Source organism: Schistocerca piceifrons, chromosome 5, assembly GCF_021461385.2.
Source record: "Schistocerca piceifrons isolate TAMUIC-IGC-003096 chromosome 5, iqSchPice1.1, whole genome shotgun sequence".
Taxonomy (NCBI): Eukaryota; Metazoa; Arthropoda; class Insecta; order Orthoptera; family Acrididae; genus Schistocerca; species Schistocerca piceifrons.
Genome location: NC_060142.1, coordinates 195,949,387 through 195,963,945, shown reverse-complemented (window position 1 = coordinate 195,963,945; position 14,559 = coordinate 195,949,387). Strand labels below are relative to the sequence as shown.

The following is a 14,559-nucleotide window of genomic DNA, read 5'->3' as shown; positions in this document are numbered from 1 at the left end:
ATCCACCATACTCACAAGACCTTGCCCCAAGTGATTTCCGTATGTTTGAACCACTCAAAGACCCAATGGGACGAAAGGAGTTCCGTTCTGATGAAGAGGTCCGCCAAGCGGTGCATGAGTGGTTGTGCGGACTACCAAAACATTTTTTTTCTAAAGCAATTTATGCACTTTGTAGGTGCTGTGAGGTCCTGTATTGACCGTGCGGGAGATTAGGTTGAAAAGTGATACAAGTTGTACCACATCTGCACAATAAATAATATTTTTAAAAAGTTAAGGTTTTCATTTTAAAATGTCATTTTAAAATGTCCTTCTTGCTCATTTGAGAAATATTACAGGATCACAGATGGTAAAAATAGAATTTCAGGCACAAACACTGTTCCAGGAAATTTTCTACGTAAGTAAAACACAGAAGCAGGAGCCCATTTCCCTTCTTTTTTTTTTTTTAAAGCTACTCAATTCAGACGATGATAGGCTATGCGTCAGAATGAAGCTTACGGGTTATGATACACTGTGTACCGTAGCAAACTCGTAGTTACATGTTCATTAGTTAGTAAGCGTTCAGCGTTTCTTCGTAGTTATTGTCGTTTACAAGTAGTCTAGTATACGACATGGTCTATGTGTTATTCATTTCACTGATGTGACAGAACGAGAAGGATGTGCTGAAGAAATTAGTCGGACGTACGGACACTGGGAACGGACAGCGTGTGTAATATGTTGAGGGGTCACACGTTTGAAAAGTGTTGTAGGAGTACGATCTGCTAGCGTTACAACTTCAGACTTTGCAAATATAGAATGAGAGCTTCGTCCTCAAAACGCTAGTATTTCTGTGTTCGACACACATGATGTACTGTACAAACAGATGAGAGCTCCTTTCGGGTTTTGGATATTTCAACTATCGAAATACTCATTGTTTTGACCGAAAGAAAACAAATTCTAATACCGCTAGAGCTGCCTAGGAAACGCGTTCACTGATGAGTTGCAATGCATGGTAATAATCATCTCGGTAATCTATGCCAGCCAACGCCTTCCCTGAAAGAATGTCCCATGAATTTCTACCTACCACTTTGGATTCAGTTTCATAGATTGTCAGTACCTTTCGGATTCGGTGACCTTTTCAGCTGCCATAGTATTTGTGTAATTGAACGCTCGAGGACCTTTTACTGTAGAAGAATTTCGTGTATCTCACTTCATTATGTGCCAAATGTAGTCACGACAACTCACTTTATTATATGTACAATAGGATGAGTAACACTAGCAACCTGCCAGGTTAGCCGAGAGCTCTAATGCGCTGCTTCCTAGAGTCGGGTAGGCGCGCCGGCCCAGGATCGAATACTCCCAGCGGATTAACGACGAGGGGCAGCGTGCCGGCCAGCCTGGGTGTGGTTTTTAAGCAGTTTTCCACTTCCCCCTAGGTGAATACCGGGCTGGTCCACCCGTACCGCATCATTTACACGACTCGCAGACATTTGAAACACGATCGTACTGTTTCATGATTCACACTAGATGCAGACAGCTGGTGTACACTGTTTCCGTCCCGGGGATACGGGTGGCGGCAGGAAGGGCATCAGGCCACCCTTTAAAATTAACCATGCCAAATGCGATTGTGACCCTGCGAAAACTGCTGCACAAAGGGAGTAGTGAAGGTAGAAGAAGGATGAGTGACACTAGCTGAACAAAATTTTCCAGTGACACATAATAAAATTAGCCTGATTTTAGGTATTCAGATTGACCATCTATTGGTCATAGGGTTTGGAAACAGGCTGCTTCAACACTGCTATATCCTGAAACTTGATTGGGATGGACACATAAATAAAGCCTAAACTGTATTGCCCTCAGACCATCGTGACAATGGTGACAGTGTATACGATTATGTATATTTCTTTTCATCTGCGTAATTACCGTACATCCGTTTACACTCCCAGATATCGTGCGCCTTAGAGCGCCAGCTTCCTGTACACAAGGGGGCACGCCAGCCGCGTTCCATATGCGGGCCATAATCCAGACCAACCTGAATGTGATTTATAGGTGGTTTTCCCGCATCCCACCAGGTGAATACCGGACTGGTACTCAAGTCCACCTCAGATACACGCTATACAAACATTTACAAAACTTTCCCACACTTCCAAGTTGAAATTTCCACTCCGCAGCGGAGGGTGCGCCGATATGAACCGTCCTCAGACTCTCTTATAGACTTTATTATTGATGGGAAGATGAGGTAAACTGATTCCGTCCAGGTGAGCGAATTGGTGACTGAAGACGGTTGATGTTCAATCTTGTTAAAATCAGTAATCAGTAGGAACAGAAATTCATTTTTTCTCGACCGCCCTATGTGGTTAAAATAAAAGCGAGGTGAAAAAATTGGTTGGTGTTTTGTCAAAGACTGTTTAGTTCTTCAATGTAAGAATTTCACAGTGTAAACACGTCATTCACTTGGAACATGAAAATATGAGGAAAAGACAAAAAAAAAAAAAAAACGTTCAAGTGGCTCTGAACACAATGGGATTTAACATCTGAGTTCATCAGTCTCCTAGACTTAGAACTATTTAAACCTAACTAAACTAAGGACATCTCCCACATCCATGCCCGAGGCAGGATTCGAACCTGCGACCGTAGCAGCAGCGCGGTTCCTGGTAAAGACAGTAAGCTGCAAGAATAAGTACAGACTTTGGAACGGAAAACTCAAAGAACGGTAGCTAGATGGGTAATTGGATACAACAAGCGGTCTCGACAACTTCGTAAAGAAAGTAATACGAACAGTTAGCTTCGCAGCAGCGTGGCTTCAGAGCAGTTAGTAGCGCACCTCCTTCAGGCAACATCAGGTTACATGTTTCAGCTGTGTAATTTTCTTCCCCTTCTCACAATAAAAATCCAAACTCCTTCGGTTAATCATACACTGACTTTCTAGAGTAAAGAATCATTTGAGAACAACGATTTTCATTTCTATCTCTCTCTCTCTCTCTCTGACTCATTCTGTTTTATCTCTGAAATTTTCTGTTCAAGAAGATGAGATTATTTCTAGTAACTTTTCTCTGAGTTTGGAGTGAAACAAACGTGAACGAAACTTTAGATTTGCGGCTTTAAGTTGTCGTTTTTCCTCGCATTTGAACCAGTTGGTGTCGTCCTGTTGTAAGTGATATTTATTCGAGTGGTGTAGTGCCACAAAATCCACACTCTCATAAGCAAGTGCGCCTTCACCTGCCCTCCACCAACATAGAACACAGCACACCCTGTCTCCTTACTTACCACCCCTGTATTGCTTGTAATGCTTTGCTGCTCTGCACGCAGTAATGGAAGTCTCTGTGGAAGCATAAGATGTAAAATTTTCAGTAGCGATCTTGTTGTATTTGATGAAATGAAATTGATCATGTCGGTACAAGTGAAAAGGAAAATACGGTTGAGAAGGGTTAATATATACTGGGAAATGATAAATGCCAAAGTTATATTCACTGCATCTGCTGTAATTTAAAAATTCGTCTTAATGTTCTAATAATAATTCGCTTCAAAATAATTCACTTGCTTCTCTACAGAAATGTGATATTTTTGCGCAACAGCAGAAACATTTACACCACTTTGAAAAACAGTAAAAGTCTTGGAACTTCTTTTTTTCCTCACATGTCCTACGTAATACATTACTTCCCTTCGAGATGCTTCAAATTGGCCCCGCCTTATTATTTATTCCAAGCACAATGACGCTCCTGCTTTCTTCGTTGTTATTTAATTCAGTAATATTGGATACTGTGAATAGGCAGAGGGGCATAACAATCAGCAACAAACACCTTGGAATGAACAATGTTTTATGAAGTACACGAAATACAGATACGCTCATAGAGAGTCCTATTAAAAAAATCTGTTTTTGTTCCACAGCAGAAACAGTGGGCATTTCATCGAGTGCACGTACCATTCCGGAGACCATGAAACCTGGTCAGCGGCTTTTATGTCCATCAGAAAAGCCAAATGTGAATTCGTTTGACGGAAACTTGGAACGGATAAATTAACATTTAATTAGTGACCACTTTAGGAGAGACATACTTCAATATAAACGGCACATGGATTCAGTTGCTACTACTCGGCAGTTGAGTAGGCAACACAAACCAAAACATTGAATCAAAACATGTGTTCAGTTGGAAAAACGCAAAGTGGTAACTATATGGTAACTATACGAAGAGGAACGACACCAAAAATTGAACAGAAATATAATACGTAGAAAATCGTCCACGCAACCTGCCACTGAAAATGCGTTGCAAAGAATAAAGGCGAAACGCGTATGGCACGAAAATTGTGTATCATTCACTTGTAGTCAGACGGTTCAAAAAGCAAAATTATCAATATACTGTAATAACAATTTTTAGGATGCTATAAACAAATGTATCCTAGGCTTTGTAAACAAATTATTATCTACAAATTCAAATGATTCTGATTTCATACCCGGTTGATCTTATTTCTTTCTACTACCACTCTAATGGCTTCAGTTTTTGATAATGCATCGTGTGTATTCGGTGGTGGGCTACGGGACTCCTTTCATCTGGATAGGTGCGCCTCTTCTCGGGTAATGTTAACGAATGACTCACAAAAAGGTGAAGTCGAAGCAAGGCTCATGTAATGGACAGTATTAATGGAGTAGTGTTGTAAGTCATATGTATACATTCTGTGTGTGGTAAAACTCTGGTGACTGGTTCATGTCCCATGCCCGGTGCATGTTAATGTCGTAAAAAATACCAGGCTTAGGACATGCACTGGTCATCAAATCTAGGTGTATATCGGAACTACGGGCCAACAGGATACATAGGTGGTTTATTCATAACAGGAGAGAAGCAAATCCTATCCACTCTGATAGAAACAAAAGCTATATTCGACATCGTTTGGTCACGACTCAACATTTGGAGTGGCATAAGCTCCTAATTTGGGCTCTTCTGTCGAACATCGGATTCACTCTGTATTTGTTACGTCTTACCAAGCCATTGCGGAAAGCTGTTTAAAATACTAGTTTTAGGTCTAGACTTTCTCTCTTGAGGTTATCATTTTCATTCCAGTACGCTTGAGTTTTAATGATATAGTAAGAGAAGTAACAATTATCTATCTGTAAATATGGATGTTTTGGATGATTTTGTGACAAAAATTGCGAGTCACCAAGTGAAGTGAGCTTTGACAACTATTCAAATTCGATAGTGGACACCTTTAGGTTCAAAAAGGAAAATTCATATCTTCATTGACGGAGTAGATTATTTATGCTCAACATGAAGGCATACATCAACATCAAAAGAGCTTCACGGTTTTTTTCTCTAAATCAAGGCTGCAGCCAAAGGTGGGCGGGGGTTCCGATACTACCCTATCACCCGCATGAAATTACACATAACCGAGTTTCCCCGTAGAGAACTGGAAAGATATTTTGATTTTCAATCATACGTCGAAAACGGTACACGCACATAGTCGACAAGGCGTGGATTAAACTATCTATAGATCCAAAGCACTACTGGCTACTGCCCACCACTTTTTTAGCCAAGACCAATTGCTGAACTTGCTTGACCTCAGCTGTTGTTTTGTAAATCAGTTCAGTCCTTACTTGCGGTTGAATTAAGTGTAGGCGCTACCGTTTATTGTTTTCATGTTGTGTGATAGATTCTAATTGAGAATAAGATTGTTACAAGAAAGAAGAGGAAAACTCGTTTTTGATTCGTCCGCTAGCGTTTTGATCAGGTAAAAATTTGTACTCACTATTATAATAACTTAATTACCTATCTATAGCAGTTTAATGTTACCATTGTCTTCGTTATTCATATTTGGAGGTTGGTAAAACTTTGGGGTTCCAATATTTCATTACTTCGCAAGGCAACGGAGCGGTAAAAATCATTAAAAATAGCATTGAAATAAAAATCAGTGCATAAAAATGCACTTGGATTTGACTATGTCGCCTAAAAATCGCGTTGACCAATAAAAATATCCACCAAACGGCGATAGTTGCATTTCTTTTGAAAATTTGCTCACTGTTCCATCGCTACTAGCCCAATGGCAGTATATCGCCCAAATTAGTCACCCAGGTGGTACTCAAACAATGAAGACCGAGTTCTATACTGAACGATGGGGAGGGATTTATGGAGAGCGGAAGGGGTAAGTGCTGATGACACGCTGTATAGTAAGTTCGTTTCTAAAAAAAAAATTCAGAGGGCAGTTTGAACTCGTGCGAGCCGACTGCTCTCTGCAACCCCCACCCTTTTCGTCCTAAATATATCTACGCTCTTGTGGTAGTATAGTAACTGAAGCCAGCAGTTCCATTCACAATTAAATCTTACAGCGTGCATTTATTCATGCACTACCAAATGACTAAACTTGCACAATTAAAAGAATACATGCATTCTCAGAATTCAGTCATAAGTTATGATGCATTTTATTTTATCTTAAAACAATGGTCAACAACCAGTTTCTCCAAATTCTCCACCGACGCATTGTAGCTCTGCGTGCTGAGCTGCTGAGCTAGCTGTTCCTGGATTCAGGATGCGAGGTGGCTTATTTCCTTCCGCCAATAACATGTAAAATTGTTTTTAGTGGTTTACTATTTGCAGTTCCGGCAAATGCCGGGATTGGTCCCTCACTCTAGGCCACAGACAGTTCTTTCCGAAAGCCTTTCCTTCCTGAAAGATTACATTTCCTTTAAATATGCAGCTCCTTTGCTTAAATGAAAAGAAGTGCATCGAAGGTGAGCTGTGCATCTCTTTGGAGCCTCCCTGCACTAAAAGCCATATACTAAGGAAATATTAATCCAAATTTTCGTCATTTAGCCTAATGATTTTGTCTGTCGGGGCATTCTTTAGTGTAGAAGTGACATATGCATACTTAAATGAGGGAATTTAGGAAAGGGCAAGGTTCAATAATTCGCGATCATTTGCATTTTCACCATCAAAAATTATTCTAGCTTATTTGTCGAACAGAGATCTCTTTATACCAAAATCCCTGTAGGTAACAGTCACGGTCTCCCCAAAAATTTGTGGTCGGTCGGTGCAGATCTCTTCCTCAGCTAAAATCCAGACTGAAAGAGGGCAAAGGAAGATTGGAACATGACTGCCTCTTTGTGGTTTGCCTAAGGACAGCACTCTCTGATTGTTGAAAATTCCGAGATCATTGTCGAATATGATTTATCGTTCTCCACCGAAATTCTCAGAATAAATGAAAACTATGAATGCTTTTAACGCCCTCTTTAACAAATCGGACCCACCCATTGACAAAATCCTGGCTACGATCTCGTCTAAATCCACAAATAAAATCATAAAAGATCGGCGCTTTCCATTATGTGCAATCTAAATGCTCACCAAATATGCTACTGGCCATTACAATTGCTACACCACGAAAATGACGTGCTACAGAAGTGAAATTTAACGGACAGGAAGAAGATGCTGTGATATGCAAATGATTAGCTTTTCAGAGCATTCACACAAGGTTGGCGCCGGTGGCGACACCTACAACGTGCTGACATGAGGAAAGTTTCCAACCGATTTCTCATACACAAACAGCAGTTGACCGGCGTTCCCTGGTGAAACGTTGTTGTGATGCCTCGTGTAAAGAGGAGAAATGAGTACCATCAAGTTTCCAACTTTGATAAAGGTCAGATTGTAGCCTATCGGGATTGCGGTTTATCGTATGGCGACATTGCTGCTCGCGTTGGTCGAGATCCAATGACTGTTAGCAGAATCGGTGGGTTCAGGAGCGTAATACGGAACGCCGTGCTGGATCACAACGGCCTAGTGGACGTTACATTTCAGATGTGTTACGACCCGTGGCTCTACCCTTCATTCGATCCCTACGAACCCCTATATTTCAGCAGGATAATGCACGACCGCATGTTGCAGGTCTGGTACGGGCCTTTCTGGATGTTCGATTGCTGCCCTGGCCAGCACATTCTCCAGATCTCTCACCAATTGAAAACGTTTGGTCAATGGTGGCCGAGAAACTGGCTAGTTACAATACTCCAGTCACCACTCTTGATGAACTGTGGTATCGTGTTGAAGCTGCATGGGAAACTGTTCCTGTACACGCCATCAAAGCTCTGTTTGACTCAATGCCCAGGCGTATCAAGGCCGTTATTACGGCCAGAGGTGGTTGTTCTGGGCACTGATTTCTCAGGATCTATGCACCCAAATTGCGTGAAAATGTTATCACATGTCAGTTCTAGTATAATATATTTGTCTAATGAATACCCATTTATCATCTGCATTTCTTGTTTGTGTAGCAATTTTAATGGCCAGTAGTGTAGATGACACAGGAATCAGCCTGTAATCAGTAGAAGAAATTACTCTGTGGCTGGCAGTGCCATAACTAGTCACTCAGCACATCAAAAATGTATAGTTGAACTTGTAGAACAACAGGTTTACACGAACTGTGTTGTTAATGATGTGATCATCAGGCCAAAGACCGCTACTGACTGCATTACATATAAAGTGCCACAATCCGATCTTAATTTGTCAAGTTGGTAATTTCTCAGACTCGAGAGTTCACAAGAACGACTGAACGAATTTTGCTCATTTAATACCCTAAGACAAGTAGAAGGAAGGACTATTGATGCTCTGCGTCCCGTCCACGGCAGAGATTATGAGAGATTGAGCTTTGATCGGATATCTTACTACTGGAGAGGAAGTAAGGGACCATTACCCATCCAAGCAACCTTACCAGCTTTTGCATGGAGTGACCTGGGTGATTGCAGAAAACCGATAGGTGCATCGCCGACCCGAGAATTGAATCCGGCTCTTTCAGATGCGAGTGAAACGCATCGCCCACTACACCACATCGCTCAATCGCCAAGGAGATATTGAATTACTATTCTCTGACAAACTTTCTGGGATTTTCGAGAAACTATCTGCGTGAACGAACTTTTCAACTTCACATTTTTTTAAAAAACAAGTACAGGAGTAATCTGAATGTAAATAGTGATTTGAGGTTAAAATAACCCAATTTTAATACGGATATTGATTCTCTCTTCAGTGACAATATCAAAAATCCCATTACGTTCTTTATAACACTGACCCCTCGATGTTGAGTTTCATCTAGTGACAGATAAGTGAATATAATACAAAAAATATAAAAATAAAATAAAAGTTTTCATTCCTTCTTCTCTGAGTTTTACTAATCATGCCTACACACACCCATACATACATACACACACACACACACACACACACACACACACACACACACACACACACATATATATATATATATATATATATATATATATATATATATATATATATATATATGCTTCAGTATTTCAGTCTTTACCGAAAGCCAACCATGACATCGTAACGTCTTATTATACACAGGCAGTGATGTCGTCAATTAAATATAACTCTACGGCATTCCGAGCCACGTTAAACCGTATGTACGATGCGCCCGTCAATAGTGAAGTCAAATGCCTGAATATGAGATTATCCAGTATAGAGTGTATCAAAACTGCTACGATTCAGCATTTGTTGACGCAATTAATATATAAGAAGAAAAATCTTCCCTCCCATAGCGCATTAGAGGCAGGTTTTACAACGCTTGGATCAACCGAGCTAACAAAGGAATGCTCTATATTTTGTAGAATACCATATCTGGATGCAGTATCCGATAAAATAGGCAGACGTATGAGACCTACGAATTATATTCCACCGTATATTACATTTTCGGATATACGAGTATATACCCGAGGACGCAGAAGTACCGCAACACGACGTGGCATGGACTCGACTAATGTCTGAAGTAGTGCTGGAGTGAATTGACACCATGGACCCTCCAGGGCAGTCCATAAATCCGTAAGAGTACAACGGGGTGGAGATCTCTTCAGAACAGCATGCAGTAGGGCAACAATAATGCTCTATATGCTCAATAACGTTCATGTTTGGGGAGCTTGGTAGCCAGAGGAAGTGTTTAAAAGTAGCGTTTCTGAAGCCACTCTGTAGCAGTTTTTGACGCATTGTCTTGCTGGAATTACCCAAGTCCGTCGGAATGCACAATGAACATGAATGGATGCAGGTGATCAGACAGGGTGATTAAGTACGTGTCACCTGTCACATTCATATCTAGAAGTTTCAGGGGTCCCATATCACTCCAACTGCACACGCCCCATACCATTACAGAGCCTCCACCAGCTTGAACACTCCGCTGCTGATATGCAGGATCGATGAATTCATGAGGTTGTCTCCATGTCCGTACACATCCTACCACTCGATACAATTTGAAACGAGACTCGTCCGATCAGGAAACACGTTTCCAGTCATCAGCAGTCCAATGTCGATGTTGACGGGCCCAGGCGAGGCACAAAGATTTGTGTCGTGCAGTCATGAAGGGTGTACTAGCTGGCCTTCGGCTCCGAAATCGCATATCGATGATGTTTCGTTGAATAGTTCGCATCCTGACACTTGTTGATCGCCTAGCATTGAAATCTGCAGCAACGAGGAAGGGTATCACTTCTGTCATGCTGAACGATTCTCATCAGTCGCCATTGGTCCCGTACTTGAAGGATCTATTCCCAGCTGGTGCGACCTCGGGGATTTGATGTTTTATCGGATACCTGATATTCACTGTACACTCATGAAATGGTCGTACGGGAAAATCTCCACTTCACCGCTCTTCGGAGACGCTGTGTCCCATCGCTCGTACGTCGACTATAACATCAATTTCAGTCTGACTTAAATCTTGATAACCTGTTATTGTAGCAGCAGTAACCGATCTAACAACTGCGCGACTTTTTGTCTTATACAGTCGTTGCCGTCCGCAACCCCGTATTCTGCCTGTTTGCATATCTCTGTATTTGAATACGTATGCTTGTACCAGTTTCTTTGGCTCTTCAGAGTATTTAATTGTTTACCCGTGTGTGTGTGTGTGTGTGTGTGTGTGTGTGTGTGTGTGTGTGTGTGTGTCTTACGTTTACGTTGTCCGCGGCTCGTGGTCTTGCGGTAGCGTTCTCGCTTCCCGTGCATAGGGTCCCGGGTTCGCTTCCCGGTGGGGTCAGGGATTTTCTCTGCCTTGAGATGACTGGGTGTTGTGTGTTTCAGCATCATTTCATCCTCATTCACTCGCCAGTTACAGTAGTGGCGTTAAAGAATTTGTGGAGCGGCGGCCGAACCACCTCGCGAGGGGTCTCCCGGCCATCAATGCCATACGCTCATTGTTATTACTTTTATGTTTAGTTATTGGGCCTCTAAGCCTTTTCTTACAAAGTAGGTGGTCTGCACAGCTAAAAAGTGGAAAGATTAGCAACCGTTGTCCCAGGGTATGGCTGAGCCATTTCTCCCTTCTTTCGAGAGCCCTAAGTCGGCAAGGTATACAGGAGAACATCTGTGTAGTTTGGAACATAAGTTAAGAGGTACTGGCAGCAGTGAGGTTGTGTAGATGGGTCGTGAGTCGTGCTTTGATGGCTGAGTCGGTAGAGCACTTGCCGGGAAGGAGGAAAGGCCCCACCTTTGAGTGCGTCCGCTGCGCTGTTTAAATTTGGTAGAGAGCTTTTTCTGGGATTGCAAGCCTACGTTTTATATCCTGTTATGGAGTGGTCAGTACACTGATGTCCAAATAGCAAAAGTCATCTAATGACATACTATTACATTTCTAACCCACTTCCTTGAGTATCGTTCGATTGTTGGTTATCTTACAATCCGTGTTAAAGACACTAATCAACCCATTTAACTGATTTTCAAAGTCAATTGCAGGCTCTGACACATTACGTTATCGGCAAACCTCAAAATTACTTTACCTTCATTAACTTTAATATTCTTTCCCTAATTTTCTTTGGCTTCTTTTACCTTCGCTTCAGTATTGAGGTTCAATAACAACTGCCGTAAATAACAATCCCGTCTGACCATCTTCTCACCTACCACCTACCTTTCATGTACCTCGACTCTTAGAACGGCACTCTAGTTTTTGTACGAGTTGTAGATAACTTTTAGTTATCTTAGTTATATCATTACTTAAATCAGACATATGGAAGGGACTTCACAAATATGATGAATGTGTGAGAATTTATCAGAATTTCTTCACTCAGGAATGATAAACTCACTTTTCTGGTGGCAGGCTCCTGGACCACCTAAAGAATTTCACGAAGCCGCCTGGTTGTGAGAGGTATAAGAGGGTTCGAGCAAGTGGAGGTGACACATGAGCTGGCAGGCCGGGAACGACAGATAAAGGAGCGCGGAGCGTCCGGAGGCCGCTCCACACACGGTGGCGGACATTGAAGCGCGTGGGGACATCGCCACGAGTGGCCCTCGTCCCCGTTAGGGGAACATTGGCGTGCCGCGGCAGCCAGAAAAGAAAAGGGCAAAGTGGCGGCGGGGAAGGTCTGCCGACACTTTCCGAGGGGGCTGATAAAATTCATAGCGCAATGGCGCGTGCCAGGGAGGGCCTCTTTAGGAAATGACGATGTCGTCTCTCGCACGTGGTACTGCGGGAGCGGCGACCATTCACACGGCGCCGTCTGCGCGATTACGGGTCTTTATCACGGCCCTGCAGCGACAGCTGCGCCTAACGCCCGCCTCCGTGGCCTCCGCATATGGGCTGGCAACGGCGTGTCAAGACAACGGAGCGTCGGCGTATATGACGCGCGAATAATTTTTATCTGAGTCATGAATAAGTTCTCGTCTGCTCAGCTCACAGTAAAGATAAAGTCCGTCGTTATGGTGCCATCACTTCATGCAAATTGACCGAAATACACTGTCGCCAATCGGATTGACCATTTATACTCCACATGCCAATGGATACAATATTATATATGCCTCCGTTTCCAATTAAGTGTCATGGACGGTGACATCTAAATCTCCTGGTGCAACAACTAGGTTGGTGTATAAGTACGTAGCGTTTTACCGTAATAAACACTATACTCATAACAAAGATTAGTCATCATTAATATATTCTCCCTGTCTTTTTAGAGGGTGACAATTATTGAACCATATCAAATGAAGTCGTCATATCTTCTGAACGGTTTGCGTTAGGGCGTTCAAACTGCATGGTTGGCTGTGGGCCATGATGGGAAGGAGTATGCGCATGCATCGCCTGGTTTCACGACGAAGCCTATGTTCATATCTCGTTAGCATATTTGGTGGACTGAGAATCCGCATTTCGCGATCGAAAAGTCTCTTCACCCTCAACGGGTGACGGTGTGGTGTGCAGTGAACGGTCACGGAATAATCGATGCAATATTCCTTGATGGCACGGTGACTACCGAATGGTACTTGAAGGTTTTGGAAGATGATCTCTACATCTACATCTACATCTACATTTATACTCCGTAAGCCACCCAACGGTGTGTGGCGGAGGGCACATTACGTGCCACTGTCATTACCTCCCTTTCCTGTTCCAGTCGCGTATGGTTCGCGGGAAGAACGACTGTCCGAAAGCCTCCGTGTGCGCTCTAATCTCTCTAATTTTACATTCGTGATCTCCTCGGGAGGTATAAGTAGGGGGAAGCAATATATTCGATACCTCATCCAGAAACGCACCCTCTCGAAACCTGGTGAGCAAGCTAAACCGCGATTCAGAGCGCCTCTCTTGCAGAGTCTGCCACTTGAGTTTGTTAAAAATCTCCGTAACGCTATCACGGTTACCAAATAACCCTGTGACGAAACGCGCCGCTCTTCTTTGGATCTTCTCTATCTCCTCCGTCAACCCGATCTGGTACGGATCCCACACTGATGAGCAATACTCAAGTATAGATCGAACGAGTGTTTTGTAAGCCACCTCCTTTGTTGATGGACTACATTTTCTAAGGACTCTCCCAATGAATCTCAACCTGGTACCCGCCTTACCAACAATTAATTTTATATGATCATTCCACTTCAAATTGTTCCGCACGTATACTCCCAGATATTTTACAGAAGTAATTGCTACCAGTGTTTGTTCCGCTATCATACAATCATACAATAAAGGATCCTTCTTTCTATGTATTCGCAATACATTACATTTGTCTATGTTAAGGGTCAGTTGCCACTCCCTGCACCAAGTGCCTATCCGCTGCAGATCTCCCTGCATTTCGCTACTATTTTCTAATGCTGCAACTTCTCTGTATACTACAGCATCATCCGCGAAAAGCCGCATGGGACTTCCGACACTATCTACTAGGTCACTTATATATATATATTGTGAAAAGCAATGGTCCCATAACACTCCCCTGTGGCACGCCAGAGGTTACTTTAACGTCTGTAGACGTCTCTCCATTGATAACAACATGCTGTGTTCTGTTTGCTAAAAACTCTTCAATCCAGCCACACAGCTGGTCTGATATTCCGTAGGCTCTTACCTTGTTTATCAGGCGACAGTGCGGAACTGTATCGAACGCCTTCCGGAAGTCAAGAAAAATAGCATCTACCGGGGAGCCTGTATCTGATATTTTCTGGGTCTCATGAACAAATAAAGCGAGTTGGGTCTCACACGATCGCTGTTTCCGGAATCCATGTTGATTCCTACATAGTAGATTCTGGGTTTCCAAAAACGACATGATACTCGAGCAAAAAACATGTTCTAAAATTCTACAACAGATCGACGTCAGAGATATAGGTCTATAGTTTTGCGCATCTGCTCGACGACCCTTCTTGAAGACAGGGACTA

General features: G+C 42.6%; 1 protein-coding gene across 1 annotated transcript in view; it reads right to left on the bottom strand.

The window, feature by feature from the left end:
- The window catches only part of LOC124798888 (irregular chiasm C-roughest protein), a 397,241-nt gene that overhangs the window by 345,229 nt on the left and 37,453 nt on the right, over positions 1-14,559 (bottom strand). The window contains exon 3 of the mRNA XM_047262420.1: positions 3,244-3,414. Within this exon, the coding sequence (XP_047118376.1) occupies positions 3,244-3,414 (171 nt within the window). The remainder of the gene's footprint in view (positions 1-3,243; positions 3,415-14,559) is intronic.